Source organism: Anastrepha ludens, chromosome 2, assembly GCF_028408465.1.
Source record: "Anastrepha ludens isolate Willacy chromosome 2, idAnaLude1.1, whole genome shotgun sequence".
Taxonomy (NCBI): Eukaryota; Metazoa; Arthropoda; class Insecta; order Diptera; family Tephritidae; genus Anastrepha; species Anastrepha ludens.
In genome coordinates, this window is record NC_071498.1 from 142,534,603 (window position 1) to 142,557,737 (window position 23,135).

At 38.6% G+C, this 23,135-nt stretch overlaps 1 protein-coding gene across 2 annotated transcripts in view; it reads right to left on the reverse strand.

Annotated features, from left to right (window-relative positions):
- LOC128855465 (acetylcholinesterase) overlaps positions 1-23,135 on the reverse strand; it is a 261,188-nt gene that overhangs the window by 53,237 nt on the left and 184,816 nt on the right. The window contains exons 9-10 of one of the 2 annotated variants that reach the window (XM_054090393.1): positions 9,546-9,709; positions 7,080-7,133 (exon numbers count right to left, since the gene is read on the reverse strand). In XM_054090393.1, coding sequence (XP_053946368.1) covers positions 7,084-7,133; positions 9,546-9,709 — 214 coding nt within the window. In that variant the 3' untranslated portion in view covers positions 7,080-7,083. The remainder of the gene's footprint in view (positions 1-7,079; positions 7,134-9,545; positions 9,710-23,135) is intronic. The other variant, XM_054090392.1, reaches the window with a different exon arrangement.

Genomic DNA, 23,135 nt, shown 5'->3' on the forward strand with positions numbered 1-23,135 from the left:
TGAGATTGTGTTAGTGATATACGAGGCCAATAGGTCATGGAGAAATGAAGATACGTGTCTAACAGCTAGGCTACTATGGCCGCAAATAAACAAGAAAAGAACAAAGGAATTGCTTAGTCTCTCAAGAGACAATATCTCGAAGGTCGTGGCTTGTTTAACCGGTCACTGGCTATTTGGCAGGCATTCCTCGAGACTAGGAGCTTTCTCCCATGAATATTGCAGAAGTTGCAGAGATGAGGAAGAAACAGTTGAGCACTTCCTTTGCAATTGTCCAGCCCTAGCTAAAATCAGAGCAGGTTGTCTAGGTAAATACTTTTTTAATTCTCTTACAGAACTGTCTGGCGTGGGGTTGGCATAAATACTACGCTTCATAAGAGCCACGAAATGGTTCCACGAAGGAAGATAAATGAGGTTCCCGTGTAACACAGTGGTATCACAACGGACCTGTAAGGTCTAAGTGAGTTGGTCGTGCAGACCGACTACCACCATAACCTAACCTAACCTAGTGATATACGAAAAAAATCAACTCAACCTTCGTTCACGTTACTTCCTTGCCATCTGAACAAAAGACTAATTGGACGAGTGTGCGTGAATATAAGTACGTGTGAAAAGAGCGGGCAGATATCGGCTGACCTGTAACGTGACAATGTTTTCAACTTAGCTAATGGTGATGAATCTATCCTCCTTTCGCAAATATGGCTTAGCAACCATGACCTGGAACTTGCCAAGCGAAAGACCGAAGTTATCCTGATGACACGAGGTCACATGTCACTCGAGGTCAGCATGCAAATAGTCGATACGTTCCCAGTGACCCAAGAAGTAGTGAAATACTTAGGTATTCGATTTGCCTGCAGCCTTACTATCTGGGCCCAGTTACGGCATGCGGCTACCAAAGCAGCAAAGATCAAAGGAATTCTAAGAGATCAAACAACGGTGGACCAACAAAGAGTAAAATAAGACTTAGGTATTATGGTGGCCACAAACTCATTTCTCCTGTACGGCAGCAAAAAGTGGGAAGATGCGCTAAATTGCAAAGCCAAGCGCAAAGCACTGGAAGCTGTGCACTCAGAGTCGCCTCAGCCCACCGCATTGTCTCTGGCGCTGCAGTCTTTGTATTCAGCGGGGAGATACCCGTCGAACTCATGGCTAGGTAACGAATGAATATGTGGGACTCCAAGAAGAATTACGTCACCACTAGGGTCACGGAACGGAGATCCTAAACCATGCTGCGGTGGCTAAGCGGGTGGGACACTGAGCCGAGTGGCAGATGGACGGCGAAACTCATTCCATCAATAAGCAAATGGGTCCAAAGGAACTTCGGAGCAGTAAATTACTTTTTAACTCAGTTCCTCTCGGGCTATAGATACTTCTGGAGATTCACATATACCGCATGGAGAGAGAACAAAGCGAAGCTTCATAGGCAGAGACATAAGAAGACGAACCTATAGCATGATGTTGGCTACAAATATAGTGGACCCAGATGCGGGTGAATAGAATTGGTTCCTTATGGACGCCGTTGTGGGCTCTCCTCCAAGTAATACAGAAAGTAGTTCAGGGAAGGGAATCTCCCCAGAAAAGGAGGAGAGATTGTTTTAGTAGCCACACCACCAAACGCAGTAAATGACGGTCGCTGTGAGTGTGAAGGCATTTTGAACCCCACCTCACCCACCAAAAAAAAAAATCCATCCTTGTTTTTTCCCCCATCCAGTTTTATAAGCTATTAAATTTTAGTATAATAAAGTGCAAGTTTGAAGCGATAAGTTTTTGACAATTTCATTTACTCATATAACGAATGGATAATATTTTTTTATATGAAGGAAATGCCGGTGCGTAATAAAATAAAATTTCTTTTTCCAGAGAACAATAAATATTTTTTTTTTTGTATTTTGTTTCGTATTAGCAATTATCACTGCATATCTGAAGCCGAGCGGCACTTATTCTATTCACATTCGCCTCAAGGAAAGAGGGGGCAGGGTGCAACAATTGGAGACAAGGCATGATAAACACTCTTACGGCTACCTCAACCTGGACGAAAGGTTTGGTGCAAGTGTATTCCGCGAAGAGCTCCCCATTAAGCTCACACTGTAGCGTTTCACAAGCGAAGGTAGTTTCAATCAGGGAAGCAGATGATTAATTGTATGCTTGTGTAATTACTGTCAGGCAAACATTTACTCCTACAGCCAAGCGACGATGAGGAACGTGCAACCGTTGTTGATGAAATCGAAATTAGTCGGGGAAATTACTTACTTTTCTCTCCACTGCATCTGAATAATTCAATATTATGCTAATTGAGGTTCCTGGTAACGGGCAGATTCCGAGAAACTGCTGAGTGCGTGAGCTAGCTAAACAGCGAACCCTCGAGACAGTTTTCCTCGAAATTAGAGGTATTTGGTTCCCTTAAAGCCTGTGGTCTGCTCCTGGAAAGAGGAGCTTCGGTTCAACTCAGCGATCACTGTGTTAGTGCATAGACGTGCCAAGCAGCGAGATCCCTCTGTCCACGGGTAGAACGCAGACTCTTGAGGCAACTTCTAAGGCTAACATACTTACTCAGTGATGGTAAATGTAGGGAAAACTCCCTACATGTAGGGATTTTTGTCGAAAAATGTGGGTGTAGGGAAAAGAAGGAGATATATTTTTAAATTTTGTAAATGTAGGGAATTTTCAAGAAGAACAGAAAAAATTTAAAAATTGCGGAAAAATTAAAAAACTTCATTTAAAATAAAAATCCGCAGTAAGATTTCATGCCAGACCTTTTTCCTTATGGCAGCATACTTTTAAAAGCGTTAATACGGCAACGTTGTCATTTTTTTTTTCGTTAACGCTAACGGGAAAATTGTTAGTTGTCTTATGTTTTCTGGTGCTTTTCACTTTTCAAGTAAGTTTGCAATTATTTTAGTTTTAGCTTTTTTTATATTTAAAATGCATATATTTTACAGAAATGAGCTCCTCTCTTCGACTGAATCTTCGGAGCAACACCAGGAAAAACAAGGTAAGTATCGAAAACAAAAGTTCTATAACAAGTGGCTTGATGACGACAATTTTAGTGGCTGGTTGGAAGCTGTGGCTAACGATCCATTCAAATGCAAGTGCGCTGCGTGCGACAAAGATTTGAACTGCGGCAAGTCTGATTTGCAGAAGCACGCCGAAACAAAATGCACCAAAAAAATATGAAGGCAATAAAAGAGATACCTAAAATAAACAGTTTTTTGAATAACAAGCCGAGTAAACCAAATGTTTCCAGAAATTACGAAATAAGACTTAGTATGTTCTTCGCTGAGCATAATGTCGCGTTGCAAGTGGTGGACCATTTAATCCCACTCTTAAAAGAAATCGTACCGGATTCTCAAATAATAAAAAACTCTGAGCTCGAAAGAAAGAAGTGCACCAGCATAATAAAAAATGAATTGGGAAAAGAGGAAAAGGACAATTTAGTACAAAAACTAAAGGTAAACAAATTTTCCAAAATGATCGATGAGAGCACAGACATCGGACTCAATAAGCATTTGTGACTCCTGTTGAGATTTTTCGACGAGGAAAGCGAGCGGGTTGTGGTTAAGCTGCTGGATCTAATTCGAATAAGAACTGATTGCACTGCAGAAGCTCTGTACGGAATTTTTAAAGAATCCATTTTATCTCATGAAATTCCATTAACCAACATAATAGGTAATTAAGGTACATTTTTTCAGCAGATGCAAACATTTCTAATGAAATATTTTATTACATTTAAGGTATGTGCAGCGATGGTGCCAGTGTAATGATCGGACAGCATTACTCCTTTGCATCAAGATTAATTAGGGGCATACCAAATGCTATAGTTGGAAAGTGCATCTGTCCTTCTGCAGCAATTATTGCAAATAAGGCTTGTTTAACGCTACCCAGGACCTGAGGATCTTTTTCGGCAAATCAGTTCGTACGTTTCGGGAAGTTCCAAAAGATGCGCGCAATTAGAAGCTCTGCAGGAAATGCTAAACGAGAAGAAAGGGAAAATCCTTCGGACTTGTGTAACCAGGTGGCTCTCTCATCACAAATGGGTTGAAAGTGTATTACAAAACTGGGATGTGTTATTGGCATTCTTCAACCAAGCTGTCACGCAGGACAAATTAAAATCAACAGATGCGATTTTATTTGAGCTCAACAACCAGTGCAATAAGATTTATTTATTTTTTCTCAAGTATGTACTCAATTACTTTAATACTCTAAACGCACTTTTTCAGTCGAAAGCACCTTTAATACACGTGCTCCAACGAGAATCGATCAAAATATTTTTAGGTTTACGTAGGTCAAAATTTTATTAAAAAGTGTGAACTTAACATTACTTGCGCTGTTAGATCGTCACACCGCTTGAGGAAGTTTTCTCGGATTTGAATGTAACGAGCTCCTAAAAACTGTTCCGAAAACGGCTGCAAACAAAATTACAACAGATTGTCTACAGTTTTATATTACTGCTTTGGAAGAGATACAAAGGAGATTACCGCTCAAAACTGAGCTATTCAAAGAAATTGAGTTTTGAAATCCAGAAGTTGCAATGGCGGTAAGGAAACAAAAATGATTTCACATTTGAGAACATTTGTAAAATAGTGTGTGTGGATATCAACACTCTCCTACAAGAGTGGAGAACTTTTGAGTTCAATTTCTCTGAAGACGAAAAATCTAACCTTTTAAAGATGGGAATTGAAAAGTTTTGGAGCGAAGTCTGTAAACTTAAAAATCTCAATGACAATTTAGTTTTTCCTATTTTAGCTAAATTAGCAAAGTTCGCTTTAGCTCTACCTCATGGTAATGCAGACTCCGAGAGAATTTTTTCTATCGTAGCAGATGTTCCCCCCAAAAAAAGTAGTAAGCTCAGTTATCAAGTTTTAACTTCGGTCTGCATTATCCGTTCTTTTTTGCAAGACGAAAGCCAAGATTGCTGCACATTTCGATGCAATGAATCTCATTTCAAGAAAATGTTATCTGCAGAACTTTATGATCACGTGCCGAAACCCAGGAATTCTTAATATTGACACTATGTGCCTTAGCTAAACGCAAATGAGCACAAAATTCAAACCTTTGTATGGTTTTTATTAGTAACTTAGCTTTAGAAAATGAACTGAATGTAATTTTTGTGATTCTTGTGATTAAAAACTCGGTTATGTTTTCTTTTTAAGCTTGTCTTGTTTTAAACAGAAATGAATGTAATGAAAATATCTAATTTTTAGTCTTTTTGCTGACTTTATCTTTATATATGTGTTTATAATATAATAAATATGTGTATTTATTGTTTTTCTTCCTCAACAGTTCTGCTCTCAGCAGATTGAAATTCAGACAATTTGGCTATCCATTTTTGTCTACAACTGCATATAGCAGGTTTAGATATCACACACCTAATGAATTGAAATGAAATTAGTAATTTGAAGCGGTTAACGCAAACGTAACTTAGTCAGCGGTAGTTCGTCGTCCTGCCCCCACCTAATGCCAGCAGATTGAATAATTAAAGTCTAATCATAAATCATATTAAAAAAAAACAATAACATTGATGTTTCCAATGTAGAGAATGCATTTAAAGCCAGACTGAGGAAGTATAAAATATCACGTAAGATTTATCTACACTTTAATTCAACCTTCCGTTTTAAAACTGAAATTTCAAATGAATTTGTTCTGTAAGAAATCACCTCAGCCACCTTAGTAAATTGAGCGAGCCAAGAAGCATCGAGAGAATGATTACTCATAAAAGCCTCAGGCTAAAAAGCCCATTGTATTCAAAGCTCTGAAAAGTAAAAGAGTAGATAGGCAAGGAGGAAAGGAGAGAAGTAACAACAGGAAAAAGATAGGATAGAATAGAGAGTGAGGCAGAGATAGCGAGCGCTGTGAGAATTTTCCAGATTCTTTGATAAATCTGAAAATATCTTCCAGTTTGGGAGAACGAATATTACTTAGTCTCATAGCATCGGAACCCCAAAAATCATAGCATTGCTCTAGCAAAGGCAGGACACTCACAGAGGAAATGCTCAGTGCTATACGCCTCCTGCAAGCAAGACAGATAAATAGGGTGCTCTATGATTTCAATGGTGGTCATATGCTGACCCCATGGGTTGTTTCCTGTAATAACACCGACCATCACCGAACATCTTTACTATCAAGTTTTAGAAGAAAGCTCTTCAGTTTTCTCTTCTGGCTTGCCACAAAACACTTAACAGTTCTGCAGCGTTCCAGACCGGACCATGGCTCTTTATGTAAATTGCAAACATAATCGCTAATTCAATTCATGATTCCTGCAGAACTGATCCTGATTATTGGCTCTGGTCCCAGTAGGGTTACCGCTGATACAGTAGACCAATTCATAAGAAATTTCATTCCCTTGAATTCCGAAGTGAACCCATATAGGAACCCATATAAATACAAGCTTATGCCGTCTTGCAATATAATTAAGCTTCTTCTTACATTTTTGAACAATCTTTAAGGTTTGCTTTGCGTTCTCCAGAGCTTTCAGTGCAGCCTGACTGTCTCTAAGGACACCTATCTATCTATCTATCCTTTGGTATAATGAAATAGAAAAATATTAAAGAAAGCGAGGTCTATGTGCGTACTGTAACCTCCTCGTGGTGAGCTTCGGAAACTACAATTTAAGTAGGCTAACTTCAGGTGTTTCGAATTCGACATTTTGAATTTTTAGAATCCATTTTCAGATTCGTGATCTGCGACCGAAAAATCCAAGGCTATCAATCCGCCAATCCGATTTTTGGTTTCAAGATAATGTTCGCATTTCGGAGCAGGTATTTTGAACTTTTTAGAATCTAACTTCAGATTCGTGCTCACCGAATTCAAAAGTAATAAGTTTTAAGCGATTCCGATAACATTTCGAATATTTGCCACTTTTGGTCGTTTTATGGTCCATAAATCGTTGTATGTGTAAGTATACGCCTTTCAATTGATTTCCATTTCATGATTGTCTTTTAGATATTGAGTTAAGTAAATAATAAAATTTTAAATAAATATTAAGTATGATGGCATACCTGTTCGAAAATATATCAGGATTAAAATCTTTAACTATAATACAATATTTTTCTTAGAACTTTTTTGTATTTTATTTTTATTCTTACTCTTTTAGGAAGTTGAACTCTTTGCTTCACTAACACTACAAGTTGAGTTGGGACCTGTTAGATATATAAAAATCATAATGTAAGAACTCATAAGTCGGTAACAAATCATTAACAACGAAAAGCCCCCTAATTTTGCAAACTTAGTACAGCTGTGAGACACAAAACCAAACCCATTTACGAGTACTCGTATTTGTGTGCTTAAAAAATGATGATGTGATGCTGAAAAGATCTTATAAACAGGAATTAAAAAAATGGAAGTCCTTAAATGAGTCAAATGTTCCTTAAAATGAAAAAAAGTTTGTTATGCACAATTTATTTCTCGAAGCGAAGAATCTCTCTTATGCATTCTCCTTCTATCTAATGACAAAAGAGCGTGTGGTAGGATAGGAATTACATGTAAAGCAACAACACAAACTCGGTAATATTCGTTGTTTGAGTGCACGATATTCATACCGATACCCGACGCTTGCGAGTGCGCTTTTGTAAATCGATTTTCGGAAATACGAGACACAAAAATTCCATCATCATCATCGGTTCTTGTTTCACCCATTGGATCATAGGGCCTCAGTAAAACACCTCCATCTGATTTTATTTTTTACAAGAAGCTTGATTTCGTTCCAAGTTTCCTGACGTTGCAACTTCTTTGTGTGTAGTTCTCCTCCAAGATATATTTAGACGACCAACCTTGCGAACACCTTGTGGATTCCAATCCAGTGCTTGACGACAGATTTTATTTGCGTCCTTGCGAAGCTTATGCCCAATTCACCTCCACGTTCGCACTTTTATCATGTTAGCTACCGGCTGGATTTTGCACCTCTCGTATAGATCGTCGTTACTTATGATGTTGTGCCACCAGATCTTCAATATCCTGCGTAAACATCTGTTCACACAGCTTTGTTTTCAATCGAATTATTTGTGAGCCAGATTTTCGATCCATACAAGAGTACTTATTGTACATTTGTCTTAAAGATTCGTAATTTTGTATGTACGCTGAGGATGTCGAAGACGGGATAGCTCGGAGCTGTGCATTCGCTTTATTTATTCTGGCGATAACGTCTAGTTTCGCACTGTCTTAAGCGGCAATGATACTACCCAAGTAGGTAAAGGTGTCAACGTTCTTAATTTGATCACCATATAAAAAGAACGGGTGACTGCTAGTGGATCGAATTTCCATGGCCTTCGTTTTCTCGTGATTTATTTTTAGACCTGCGTTCAATGAGCTTGAGGACAGATCAGGTGTTTGTCGGAGAAAAGGGATACATCATCAGCGTAGGCAAGGTCTTCAAGATGTTCATAGAAGTTCCAATCAACACATCTCTTCTTTTCCCCTAAATACAGATTTTTAGTATATCATCAATAACAATTAAAAATAATAAAGAAGACAACAGCCGACAGATTACCATTGTGCGAAATCCTGCTTTTAAATTTGTTGTAGTGCGCGCGTACGAGAGATAATAGTTTCGCCGGGATCCTCCGACGTGTAGCGATGGGACGCGCTGTTACGAGAAAACAAAATCAAAAGCTGTACTGTAATCTACAAGGATTAGTTGGAGGGTTGTTTGCCACTCTTGTACTAGCTCCACAATAAGATGTAGGGTGTTAATTTGATTTACACAGGAACGATTGCTTCTAAAACCTGTTTGCTGTTTTCTCATGGAGCTGTCTATAGTGGTTTTAATGCGATTTAACAGCATTTTGGACAGGATCTTAAACGCTACTGCCAACAGCATAATTCCTCCGACATATCCGATTTAAGGGCTTATCAGGACTGCAGCGTCTGTTCACCATGTTAGGTGCGGCTGCAAACGAGCGTCGGTCTTGCAGCAAGCGGCTCGTTTAAGCCTTATAATCTGTGCACGGTACAAAAATTGAGTGATGGATATTTTTATTTTAACTTTTACGCGCTCCATTGCTTATTTGCTTGGCGTACAACGTCATTTATAAAAATTATAAATCTTTTAATAGGGAGATTAGTTTCGGAAAATTTCAAATCCATTCTCTTTTTAAATCCAAAAAAACAAAAATAATAATTTAAACTCTAATATCATATTTTCCATTATTTCATTATTTCTATTTCGAAATTAATTTCTAAAAAATTTAAAACCATTTTCTAAAACTGCTTTTCCTGTATTTACAGTTAACTAAATTGAAAAAAGCACTTTCCTTGCCATGTCTGATCGCAGCGTCGGTAACCAAAAGGAAATTATACCCGCGTCGAAGCGTTCTTTTGTCACTCGATAGCCTAAGAACGCAGCTGATACTTATAAAATATTTTCCCTCGTTACCAATGTAAGTACCACCACCAAGCTTTTTTAGCAACTCTTCTACTCTTATACGTAAATTAACTTTTAAGGTGAATTTCTTATGTTATTTATCTTGAAATGGCCTCACTATTATCACAAGTGCAGGTATTAGTTACTAATAAAATTTCAATAATAATTTTAAGCAATCATAAATTTTACTTACTTCCCCATTTTCTGACTTCGCGCAAATATTCATTCCAGAATGCGCAACGTCCTTCCAGTGGGCCGCGTTGCAGTTTCTCATCCTTGTCTTCGGTTGAAAAAACATAATAGACGGGATCTTTCTTCGTGAAATTTGGCCATTCCTCGCCATCCACAGCAGGATTACTGAAAAAATTTAAATAAATAAATAAGTAAAATAAAATAGATGTTCCAAAAAAATGAATCATTTACATTAATTCCAGCTTAACTGGAAGTCAATAATTTATATCAGGTACAAAATATTACAACTGTAAATATTATATAAAATAATCAACAATTTAAAAACAATAAAACGTTTACTGCAAAAAGCTTCAAATTATGTGACAGAAATTAAGTAAAACTATTTTCTGCTTATCGAAAATTAGAGATCCCGGATGTTGTTTTAACGTTGGATGCTAAATTTGTATGCACGAGTTCATGCGCTGCGATAATAATCGATAGTATGTGCACCTTCTTTAGCTTCCACTGGCGTTTGACATCAATGCTTAGCTCAAAATATTTTGATACCATTTTTGCGTATGCTTTTTGCATGTTCTCGTTAAGGGGAACCGCAAAATCAATTACGCTACGCTATAGGCATCTTTTTAGACATAGAGTGGGCGTTTGATAATGCCACTTTTGATAGTATATGCAGCTCTACGGTAGGTCCGACGTAGACCGGGTGCTCATGAATTGCATTCGTTCGATGCTGACCCAAAGAATCGTTTCGGTGCGAGCAGAGGAAGATCTGCTGGTGTCATCCGTGGTTAATAGAGGTTGTCCTCTTCACCAGAAGGAGCAAGCTTGAGGGACTCGTTCTGCCTAAGCTAAAAGGAGTCACAATCCAGCTATCCAAAGAAATCAAATATCTTGGAGTAATCCTCGATAGTAAACTCCTTTGGAAGTCACACGTTGAAACAAAGACATCTAAAGCACTGACAGCCTTTTGGCAGTGCAAGAGTGTTTTTAGGAAAACGTGTGGTCTTCCTCCTAGCCAGGACCTATGGATCTACACAGCTATGATAAGACCTATTATCACCCATGCATCAGTGGTCTGGATGAGTAGAAATCAAAATCAAATTAAAAAAAAAAAAAAAATTACAAATCATAAAACTATTTATAAGTAAAATATCTATAAATATGTATCGCATGTACATATGTTTGCAGGTCTATGGTTAAAAATACTACAGGTATGTGCGTGTGTGCGTGTGTGTGTGTATTTGCACCTCCGTTAAAAGGTACTTGTAGTACACTGTGGCCACCTGTTGCGTCGGAGCTTTTCCGACTACTTCAGGCCCGGCATTAAATGCTTTGATTGGTTTACCATCACTTGATGATTTCATCCAAGGAGAGGCCTTGAAGGCCATCTGCAGGCTGAAACACAATGGGAACTGGTACGGTACCTGTTCAGCATTGGAAACCAGAGAAGGCATGGGCTTCGATCCAACGATTCTCTCAATGCCCCTTGACTCCATGCCATCAAGAGTCGTGCTTGACAATAGGTACAGTGTAGTGCTGCCAGAGACTCAACTGTGGTCAAACTCAGAAAATGAGTCCGGCAAACACTGTTTTCACATTTTCACGGTTGGCTCCAGGGCCAAGCACTCCTGCGGCTCTGGGGTCTACGTGGAATGCAGCGGGAAAAAACTGTACTTTGCTCTTGGAATGCATGCATCTGTGATTCAAGCGGAAGTGTATGATGTTCAAGAAGCGATAGACTTTGTTGTGGAAAACAGATGAAAAGATCTGCCTATATGTATCTGTAGCGAGAGCCAAGCTGCGCTCATGGCCTTAGACAGCCCTCCAACCATTCCAAGTGTAGTCGAGTCTTGTAAATGCAAGCTGAACTATGTCGGTAGACATAATAGCCTGATGCTAACATGTGTCCCGGGACACGTGGATACCGAGGCCTCTGACTTCTTAGCTAGGATCTAGGCCAACTTCTTTGGCCCGGAGCCCGTTCTGCCACTCCCTTCTGCAGCTATCAAAGTCACGGTTAGCAAACTGGTAACTCTAACCCACAAGCGAGCTTGGCAGGCTGAGAGAGGTTGCAGATGAACAAAACTGATGTTACCTGTCATGTCCGACCGACTGGCGCAGTTCCTCCTGTAACTAAGCAGAGGGGACTGTGGGAGGCTGGTTGAACTGACGACGGGATACTTTCTATGGGCAAAGCACATGGAATCTCAGATTGTGCACTCTGCCCAGCATGCTGAGAGGAGGAGAAGACGGCGGATCACTTTCTGTGTGTCGACCCGGCCTTCGCTCGAGTCAGGCTTGAGTTTTTTGGCTTCTTGGCATAAGCAATCTTATAAGATTTATCAATCAGAAAATTGTCTGGCGTATTATGGTCTCCCGTGAATAGCGTTTCAGACCCTCTTTGAATCTTTTCATGTGTTGATGTGGTATTCCTGATTTCGTAATTATCATCCGCAACTATAACAGCCCTGTGCAATTCGGATTGGTAACATTTTTGTTGAAAATTTCCCCTGATGTTTAATATTAGTTTGTCATGGAGATCCAACCCCAATATGTCCTCTGCTGCTTTCTAAGGTAGCATCATTCGAGTGACAGAGCACTTCGGATGGCGTGCATTGTGTTTAGCCATAATTATACGTCCTATTCGCTGCAGTTTTTCTATTTCAGTAGATGACCATTTTACAATTCCGAAGCTAATGATACCACCGGAATAGTACAAGAATTTACAGCGCGCATTTGGTTTTTGTCACTGAGTTGGGTTTTAAACTCTGCCAAAAAGTTTCTCCTCATTTGCATTGTATCAATGCTGTTGCCTTGAATAATTCCAAAATACTTGCATAACCCTGCCTGTTCCATTTCTGTTATGCTTAGACCACCAATTTCCCCAAGACATGGCGAGGACCACTTTTCCTTTATGTATTGTGATCTTTCGACACTTATCAAGGCCGATGGGCATTTCAATATCTTTGGAGAAGATTTGGACACATTTCAAAAGGTTTCCTAGATGGTTTGGTTGGCTGGCATAAAGTCTACGTACAAAAGGTGGCTCAGCCGGCATCTTCCAGAATGTCCATGCTTAAGCACAAAATCATATCCTGTCTCATTCAAGATGTGACTTAGGGGATTCATACTGAGCGCAAACTAGAGTGGACTCAACAAGTCACCTTGGAAGATGTTCGAATACTGATTTCGCTTGTTTATTGAAAATTCTAAGAGCCGGGCATTTTTATGCTTGTCCTCCAATAATGCATAATTTTTTCCAGAAAATTTATGATATTGAGGTTGAAGTCATAAAGATGAACTACTTGTATAAGCCAGGAATGTGGAACTGAATCAAATGCTTTCATCCAGTCAATATAAGCTGCATAGAGGTTTCTGTTACACTTTTTAGATTAGCCAATCACTACTTGATCTATGATCAATTGCTCTTTGTATCCTTGCGATGCACGTTGAATCCTTTCTGCTTCTCTGCAATAAGACTGTGCGCTTCAATGTGCTCATAAAAGATGTTAAATATGCATCAAGAATTTGAAAGAGCCACATACATACGTAAAGGATTGTAAAAATTTAATAATTATATACCACGAGAGAACAAAAAATAAAGGCTTCGAAATTCTCCCTAGTATTGAAATGTCCGAGATAGAACTAAAAGGTTTTCCAATAATAGGTGTTTTTGGGGAATGGACTGCGGTATCGAGAGATGATTAACGATTTTTTATGGGCGGAGTTGGATGGTATTGATCTGGACAACGTTTATTTTCAACAAGATGTCGCTACGTGTCACATAAGCAACGAAACCATTGATCTTTTACGGACAAAGTTTACGGGCCGTGTTATCTCTCGAAGAGGTGTGATCGCAATTGGCCACCGAGATCTTGTGATTTAACACCTTGTGACTTTTTCCTTTGGGGCCACGTGAAAGAGAAGGTCTACGCCAACATCCCAGGGTCGATTCAAGACCTCAAAGATGAAATTCGTGAGGCTATCGGGGTCATAGGACATCCACTTTGCAATTTGGTTATGGAAAATTTCATGGGAAGGATATTGTCCTGTAAACCTGGTCGTGGTGATCATTTGCCTGATGTTATTTTCCACTATTAACGGCATATCTTTATCTTTATAATGAAATAAACATCCGATCATTTATATTAAAAAATAGCATTTTTCTTTGAATATCAAAATAACATCTCTTATTGGAAAGCCCTTTATGTATTCACCGTTATATGTATGTAAATATGCTTTCTAATTGCTCGACCGCCGCAGTTGACGGGAGTCAAGAGTTCGCAAAAGCTAAAATGCACAAAACAGCAACAAGAAGCTTATAAAAATATTGTGTTCCGGACATTTCAGGGAAGATTTTCAAGCCATTATTTTTGGTTCTCCTGTGGTAAATAATTATTAAATTATTACATTTCTTACATATGTGGTTCTCCACACAGTTTTAAACTTACTCTGAAGCAGGAATTCGTCTTATTTGTAGGCTACTGTTCTTACATTCAGCCTTCGGACGAAGCCCAAAGTGCCAAACATTTATTATTGAGGCAGTCATTGAAGCTTCTGTAAATGAGGTATTGTTCATAACAACAAACAAACAATTTTCAATCAACCTGCACTTTTTATTTATAAAATTTAATACATACTTTTCCTCTTGAATATTAACATTCATATATCGAATAATAATGCACTACTTCATAGTAAAGGCAGTTAGATTCCTTGAGCAATTTCAGCGAAGCACATATTTCTGTGCGGAAAGCCGCATATGTGTACACATTCACATACAAATACGTATGCACATAGATATCCCATCTTCTCAGGTTTTCAGTGCGGTTTTCTCAATCGCAAATTCATTCGTTTCGCTGTGAGCATGAATAACGGCGAATCCCTTGCTGGCGTGTTGAACTCCCCTACAACCGTGGTGAAAAAAATCTAAAAGCCCTTACAATGAATTTTTAATTTAGTACTCGGAAAAAGCTCATTTAATTAGAACTTTAACTCGAAAAAGCTTAAGAGCTTTCCAGTTTCCTATAAAGAACCATAAAGCTCACAAATTTCAGTTTATAAATAAACTAAACGTTTGTCTTAGCTAAAACTTCCGCTTGCTTTCGTCTCACACATCTTAGACATGAACCAGTAAAGGAAATAGTAAAAGCTCTTTTTAACACATTACTGTCGCGCGTGCACAACTATACCACAGATTATCTTCTTTATTCAACAAATTCCTTCGGTTGAATATTTTCACACTCCTGTACCGAAGCAGGCGTCTATACTTGGAAATTGAAAAATACCATACAGGTTTTTCCACATACATATGTAAAGAGAAAAATTTGTGAATTTTCAAATAAAATACTTCAGCTCAAAGGGCGATGCAAAACACAAAAGAACATTGAGGCTTGCAAAGTATCTACCAGAGAAGTAAGGAAACTAACCAAATGACACAACTGATACTTAAAAATGTAAAATGTTAACGAAAAAAATTGAAAATTGCGTGTATCTTGCCTGCAAGTTTGAAAAGTCAACTTACTTTTTGATCACATCTCGTATGCAATTAATAAAATAGATGTGTAGGTAATATTTTTTTAGCAAGTTCGTCAACACTGACTCACTCAAATATGCATAGTATTTTATGTGTGCACATTCTTTTCCACGAATGCAGCACAAATGCCCTGCAAGAAAAAGTCAAACTACTATGTAACAGAACTACCAACAGAAATTTTACCACTCTCTTTCCATCTAGGAAAGAAAGGAATAAGGGATTCTCACTAAACAACTTCGCCACTACAGATGGCAGTAAAATGGATTGTGGTGTTGGAGCTGGTATATATTCTCATAGACTTGGAATTGAAAAATCTGTGCGTCTCCCTAATACCAGCAGCGTCTTCCAGGCGGAAGTACTGGCAATTAGGGAAACTTGTAGGCTACTAATCACAGATTTCTCTTTTAAGGGCAATATCGCTATTCTTTCGGATAGCCAAGCTCTAATCCAGACACTGGATTCGGCTACAACAACCTTTAGCCACCTAAGATGCGACTAAAATCCGGCAGGAAAGGAATGTGTTCGGCTCGAAAGGCCTCTTATACCCGGAGTACCTTCAGCGGCAGGTCTGTAAAGCTCATCAGCATCGAGACCAGTAAGATCCTGATTACGGTATACTGCAAAATATTCCTAGATTAGGAAGTCTATGGGCTGGTGAAAGTAGTATTCTATCACCTCCGTACAGGAGGGTGACACCTCACCGAAATGGCTGATAGGCTAATGCTACAATCGCCTCCGTCCCGGCAAAACTAAACTCTGGCAAGCCTTCGGGTACGTTCCTTACACGTCACCATTAAGTTGGTGGTGCAGGCACAGTTGAGAAATCCTGACTAGTTTCTGTCCTGGCTCTAAACTATATTTCCCATGAAGCGTAGAGTCAACCCTCGCATGGCCTCCGTGCTCGCATAAATAACCATGGGGACACATTGGAAAATTGCACTTTTGAGTAAGGATAGCGGGCTGAAGTCCGGACTTAAAAGAATTGATTATGAATACTCAAAATAAAAAAACAAACCACCTCAGAGATGGTCGAAATGACAAAGTGGATTCAAGAGCAGCCCTCAAAGAAGTATCTTGCTGCTAAGATCCCCGCGGGCAAAGAACGCACCGTCGATCTGGTGGCCGAATTAAGAGGTTATACGCAGTTATGACTTTCAAAAAAATCGATTTTTTTTTATTGCATTTTTGTAATGTACATATATTCAAAAGTATACGCACGAAATTTGAAATAGATCTAAGCAATACTTTCGGAGTTATACCTAAATATGTAGAGATGCCTCGGCACGTTTTAAGTATTAAGAGTATTGAAACTTTAAACGTGTTTTTTTCAAAACGGCATTTTTCAAGTCGGTGTACACGATATCTCGAAAACGGCTTGTTTGATCAGTCAACCGTTTTAACTCAATCTTTAAAGATACATTTTCTAGTAATTAATCGTTCCTTTTGTAAATCTGATACTTATTTTCCATTTTATAATCAATTTACGGCCAAATTTTAACGTAAAAATCGAAATCATTTCTTTTAAAAGCTGCCATTTTGTGAAAATTCACTATTTTGATTAGCCGAACGATTAATTACTAGATAATCTAATATATTAACAAAATTTGTTTGGTTTTTTGATTTCAGATAATCCAATCCTGAGTTACGATGTACACCGTAAATCGTCTTTTTTTAAAGGAGGTTCCAGAAATCGCCTGCAGCGCGCTCTATGATCAACATTTTCATAAATACAATAAAAAATTTTGTTACGTTCTTGAAGGATGCTTTTGTAACCGCCAAAAATTTTCAAATTAAAATATTCTGAAGTTTCTTCAGGATAAATCCTTGACAACCCGTCTTTTATTTGCTTCATAACTGCGTATAACCCCTTAAGTTGAATTGTTTTTTTTATATAAAAAAGTTTAAGAGTCGTCTATAGAAGCACCAATACCGATATAATAATTATGTAAAACATAACATAGACTAGACCACGGAAATAGGAGCCGAAGAACATAAAAACTTATATGCGGTTTGTTGGGGTAATGAACTTATACAAGGTGAAGTCCAAAATAAAACGACTCAGCTGAGATAGAAACGACAGGAACTTTGTTCTGATAACTTCGAGTTTATTTATTCAAAATAGTCCCCTCTGGCCTCGATACACTGTTTTGCGTAATATAAAAGCTCCTCGAAAGAGTGTTTCAGGTCATTGACCGGAATGTCCTTTAGGATGTCGGTACAAGACTTTTGGATGGCCTCGGACGCAAGTCACAGGGAGCCATATCAGGCGAATACGGTGAGTGATTAATGGTTAAAATGCGATTTCTAGTCAAAAAATCAGTCACAAGAGTGGGTGTACTATTATGCAATAAGTGCTAGCGAATTCGACGAATGCGATGCAACACACGCTTAAAAACGCCATAAGATAGAAAATTGCACTCGTTCGCACGAACTCCTTGTGGACAATTCCCTTGGAATTGTAAAAACAAATGAGCATCGACTTGATTTTTGACTTTTCCAAAAGCGGGGTTTTTTGGGTGATGGCTCGTCTGGAGCCTTACATTCGGCACTTTGACGCTTAGTTTCAAGTTGTTGTTGGAAACGCCACGTTTCATCACCAGTTACAATGTTCTAAAGAAAATTCCCGTCTTTTCTCGCCTCTTTAATGAGGTGTTTCGAATCTTGAATTCTGAGCAATTTTTGGCCCTCAGTTAACTTGTGCGGAATGAAACGTGCACAGACTTTTCGTAAGCCCAGATGATAAGTTAAAACGCGATAAATCGATGTTTTGAAGGTACTCAACTTCGATTCCATGAATTTGACGATTATTTCGGTTCATTTTTGATAAATTTACCAACAATTTCGATGGAGATTTCGGTGATTACAGATTTTGGGCGGCCTGTATATTCATTGTCATTGCTGTCCTCAGAACCATCTCTGAAACGTGTAAACCACTCATGAACTCTGGCACGAGGTAGCCAATCATCGCCATAAACTTTTTTCAACAATTCAAATGTTTCGGTAAACATTTCACCGATTAAAAAAAAATTGATATTAGCTCTTTGTTCGAAACTCATTTTTGTACCGATACTGATACTTTAGACGCAATCACTTTGCTTCCACTGAACCGAATGTCATCAAGCTTTCACTGGAAGTCAGCTAGAGATGTTACTTCTAACGCATTAACTCAATAAAAAGATGACGTCATCAAAAACATTTTTATGACGGCAGTCTTGTTTATTTTGGACTCCACCTCGTACATTATACGAAGATAAATGTGCATATGTATTTCAACCAATGTATTTATTTCAGAATATAATCCAATGAATCCTATGAACCAGAAGCGCAATTAAAAAAAGGATTTTCCAAAACAGGGCCAACGCAGAAAAATACACGCAATAAACGGATGCATAAAATATGGAACCGTAATTTAACTAATACTACTTTTTACGTGGCTGAGGTGAGGACTTTAAATTTGGTTGCTTTATTAGTCTTCAAAAATAATTTTATTTTGAATTTGTTTCGGATTTACTTAGAGGGAGGTTTGAATCAATTTTCGAATGTTTAACCAATTACTGTAGCCGAAAAAAAGTGTCGAACGAACTGGTTGAATTGAAGAATACTGAAAACCGGTGGTATTCCAGTTCACAATTAGTATTTCTTCCTGCCGGGTACCTACTCTTTTTCATGCATATACCAAATACATACATACATATTTCAATAACTGTTAAAGACTGCTTTCCGTTTTCTATCGCGAGTAAGGCAATCGTTGATAATTCAATAAAATTGACTAGCATAAATTGCGTTGTAGAGTAAATATTTCTGCTGGCCACCTGCTTAACTGTATATATAAAAAGATCTCCGTCCAGTGTTATTTGGCTATGGCCTAAACGATGCGGGAAAGTTGAAAATTGCAGTGAACGGGGTAAGCGTAATTGAATGTCAAGCACGATGCAGTCGATTCACTAAATTTAATTGACTGCGAGAAGAAAATTTTATAATATTGTAATTTGAAATGTAATAAATAGTATTTTAAAGTAGTTATTGAAAACGAAGTTAATACGCATCTTGCTTTGCGGCTGTTCAGAAGTAAATATAATATTTAAATTTTGTATCGGTGATCAGATTGGAGGCACTTTTCCAGAAAAGGGATTGTTTGACAGATCACACGTAACTACTGTCAAACTAAATACAGTGAGTCAATAAAGTTTAAGAGTACACCTTGTTAAATTTAAAATTTAAATTTGTTTGGGTTTTAGCAGACAAGTGTAGAAATGCGTTTGAAGCATTTTAGAAGAAAACCTCTAATATCACCTATTAATAAAAAAAAACGTTTGGGTTTTGCAAAGGAGCACTTAGAAAAGCCACTTCCTTTGGGGATAACGTATTATTTAGCGATGAATCTAAATATAATATTTATGGACCGGTTGGAGCGACAAAAATATGGAGAAAGCCTAATGAGGAGATGCAGATAAAAAATTTAATACCGACTGTCAAACACGGTGGCGGTAACATAATGATTTGGGGGTGTATGGCGGCAGCTGGTGTGGGTAAAATGGTCTTTATTGAAACTACTATGGATAAGCATTCATATCAAAGCATTTTACGCAGCAACCTTAAGCAAAGTGCAACGCAATTGGGGCTCGATGAAAATACATTTCTTTTTCAGCAGGATAACGACCCCAAGCACAAGTCATATTTAGTTAAGGAATGGCTCCTTTACAACTGCAAACAACTGCATACTCCCCCACAATCACCGGACCTAAATCCCATTGAACATGTCTGGGATTTATTAGAAAAAAGAATTCGGAAACATAATATAACCTCAAAGGGATCGCTTAAAAATGCGTTATCAGAGGAGTGGGGCAAAATCGCAGAAAATGACACTAAAAGGTTAGTGAGAAGCATGCGTAGACGTTTACAAACTGTTATCGATGCAGGTGGAGGGCCAACAAAATATTAATTTCTTCCACGTTTTTTGTTTTTGTTCTTTTTTTAATATTATTTATAAAGTGTACTTAAACTTTATTTATGTGAAATCACGATAGTGCAAAGTTTTTTGCTTATTATTTTTTAAAGCTAGTATGTAATGAATTGAAAAGAATGATTTTATGTTCCTTACTTTATTTACAATGTGAAATATACAAGCTCTAATAAATGTTTATGTAAATTGAATGAAACATATGAATTTTTTTATCTTACTGATGTGTGTACTTAAACTTTATTGACTCACTGTACATCATTTTTTTCAATATTCATTGACATTTTATCAAGGAAAGTCTTACGCCTCAACAACGTTTACGAATCGTAAAATTGCGCGCTCAGGCCAATTCAAGCTGTTCAGCGATGAGGCCCATTTTTGGCTTAATGGCTACGTCAAAAGCAAAATTGTCGTATTTGGGCTTAAGAGCGACCCGAATTTACTCAAGAACAGCCATTACATCCACACGGTCATTACATGGTGCGGCCTATGGGATGGACCAATCATCGGCCCATATTTCTTCAAAGACGAGGCAGGCGCCAATGTAACAGTGAATGGCGAATTCTACCGCACCATGATAAGCGACTTTTTGATGCCGTAAATTTAAACCCATGATCTGCGCAACATTTGGTTGCAATAAGACGGCGAAACAATGAATTTATTGCGTCGTCGTTTCGGTGAGGAATTTATCTCTCGTCACGGACCAGTGGATTGAGCACCAAGATCGTGTGATATCACATCGTTGGACGTTTGCTTGTAGGGCATGTAAAGTCTAAATGCTTTGTGGATAAACCAACTTCGTTTCAGGTATTTAAAGCAAAAGTTATTGAAGTTATTCACGGGATACCGACCGCAATCCACGGAATTACGGATGGCCAAATTACGGCGCAGTTGCGGCCAACATTTGAAAGGACTTGGACTAGGCAATCTACATCAAGCAAAATTAAAATTTCACCTGAAACTTATAAAATCCGCGCCGGCTCATTGAGCGTTGTATAGGGTGGTCCGTCTAATATTTGGAATATGGTCTATAGGGTTTTTTGACTTTGACAGTTAAAATAACATCCGCGAAGAATCAGAAGTTTTGTTCAACGTTTTTTTTTCCTTGTTCACTCCTTCTATGCTCCCGAGGACCTCGACCATACTCTTTCATTGTACACGGTTCTGTGCTGTTGTTTTTGCACCGTCCCATGAGATGTCAGCATCTGCTAGTTCGCGCAGCATCGACCTTCTCCAAGTGTTTTTTGGTCGACCGTGACCTCTGCTCCCTTGCGGGTTCCAGTCAAGTGCCATCCTCGTGATGTCAGCTGGTGGTTTTCTCAGTGTGTGACCTATCCATCGCCACTTTCTGCGTTTGATTTGCCTAAGAATGGGTTCCTAGTTCGTTAATCTCCACAGTGCGTCGTTACTGATGGCGTTTGGCTAGAATATTTTGCAGATGATGCGGCGGCATTTGTTGATGAAGGATTTGAGCCTCTGTGTGATGGTGTTAGAGACCAGCCATGTTTAAAGTTAGGCATGTATAAAATCGGTCACTTTCTGCTCGAACAAAGTTGAAAACCGAATGAATAGCCCAAACAGAGATGCCTACAAGCTGAGATTTTAATCTATTAAACCAATTTTTGTGGGGTAGACTCACGAAAAATATTACGTTAACTATCCAGAGTTGATTCAAGATTAGAAAAAAGAATCGAAGTTGCCTTTCCCGAAAATGCCCAAAGTGTACTAGAAAAGTGGGTTGCAGGATGTGTTGCAGGATGGGTTATTATAAAGCCAGCCGTGGAAGGGTCATCCACATCTATGGAAATTATACGTATCGTTATAGCACAATGGCCGGATCGTCTAAGAAACTGAATCAAAGCAAAAGGTGAGCATTTTGAAAGATATTTTAGTTTTTCAAAAATATTATTAATTAATAAAAACAAACGCGAACCGCTTAACCATACGTCACATTCTATTGCATTGTCCATCTATCTCCGCCTTACGCACCACAACACTGGATAACGTAGATCCAATCAACATTCTTTCCATCCCTTCTGAAGCAAATATAATATAATAAAAATGTCAAATTTTCTTAAATTTACTATCACTCGACCAAGCCGATAGCCCTGGTAGCTAGAGCTTTTCTCTTAGATTAATCTATAATTTTAATTATATTTTAATAAATAATAATAATATTGTAATACAAGCAAAAACCAAAATTTCAGTGAACCTTAAATACAAATTTAGCTTTCGAAGAAAAATTCAACTTTCACGTTATTTCCATCACTGCTCAAAGTGCAATCAGGCTAAAGGAGGCTGACCTCTGGAGGCAATCACTCAAGGGACATGGTAGCATTTTTAGGTAGTTAACACCGCATTTTTCTGAACTTCCGACAGATCTCTCTGCCCACAAATTGGAGGTTGAGGGACGTGCCAGGGCAATCTTTCCAAGTAGGCAGTATTGGAACGAGGGGAAAATCTGCACCGAAGCTGGCACCTCTTTACTGACGGCTCCAAGATGGAATCGGGAGTCGACGCAGGGGATTTCTCTTCAATTTTTCTATTTCTTTAAAACCGCCGAATACTACTAGTGTTTTTCAGGCAGATGTATTTGCGGTCCTACAGGCATGCAGAGTGCTTAGGTAACGTGGGAGCGAGGGAGATATCCACATTTTCTCCAATAGTCAAGCCGCGATCAATGCTCTGACGACGCCACGGTGCAGATCCAATATAGTCATCTCCTGTAAGGAGGAAATCAAATCCCTTGGTTGTGCAGGTAACATTTCGTTGATCTGGTTTCCAAGACATAGAAACATAGAGAGACTGAAGTGGTCTCAGAGGCTGGTAAGGAGGCCATCGGCATTCACCTGACTGTTGTTGAAGTGAAATTGCACAACCTATTTCACAGGTGCAGAAGGGATGGAGGTCCTTTTCTTCGTCTGCTATTTCCAAAAGCCTTTGCTCCCAGTACATTAGACGTAGGACGCAGAGAGTTCTGGGAACCCCATACCATTCAATTTCGTAACTCGAAGCTATACTTATCGATCATCGGATGATCGGCACACGCCGAAAACCAAGGGTTACCATTTAACCCCCTTTGAAGAAGTTGTGGGTACCTT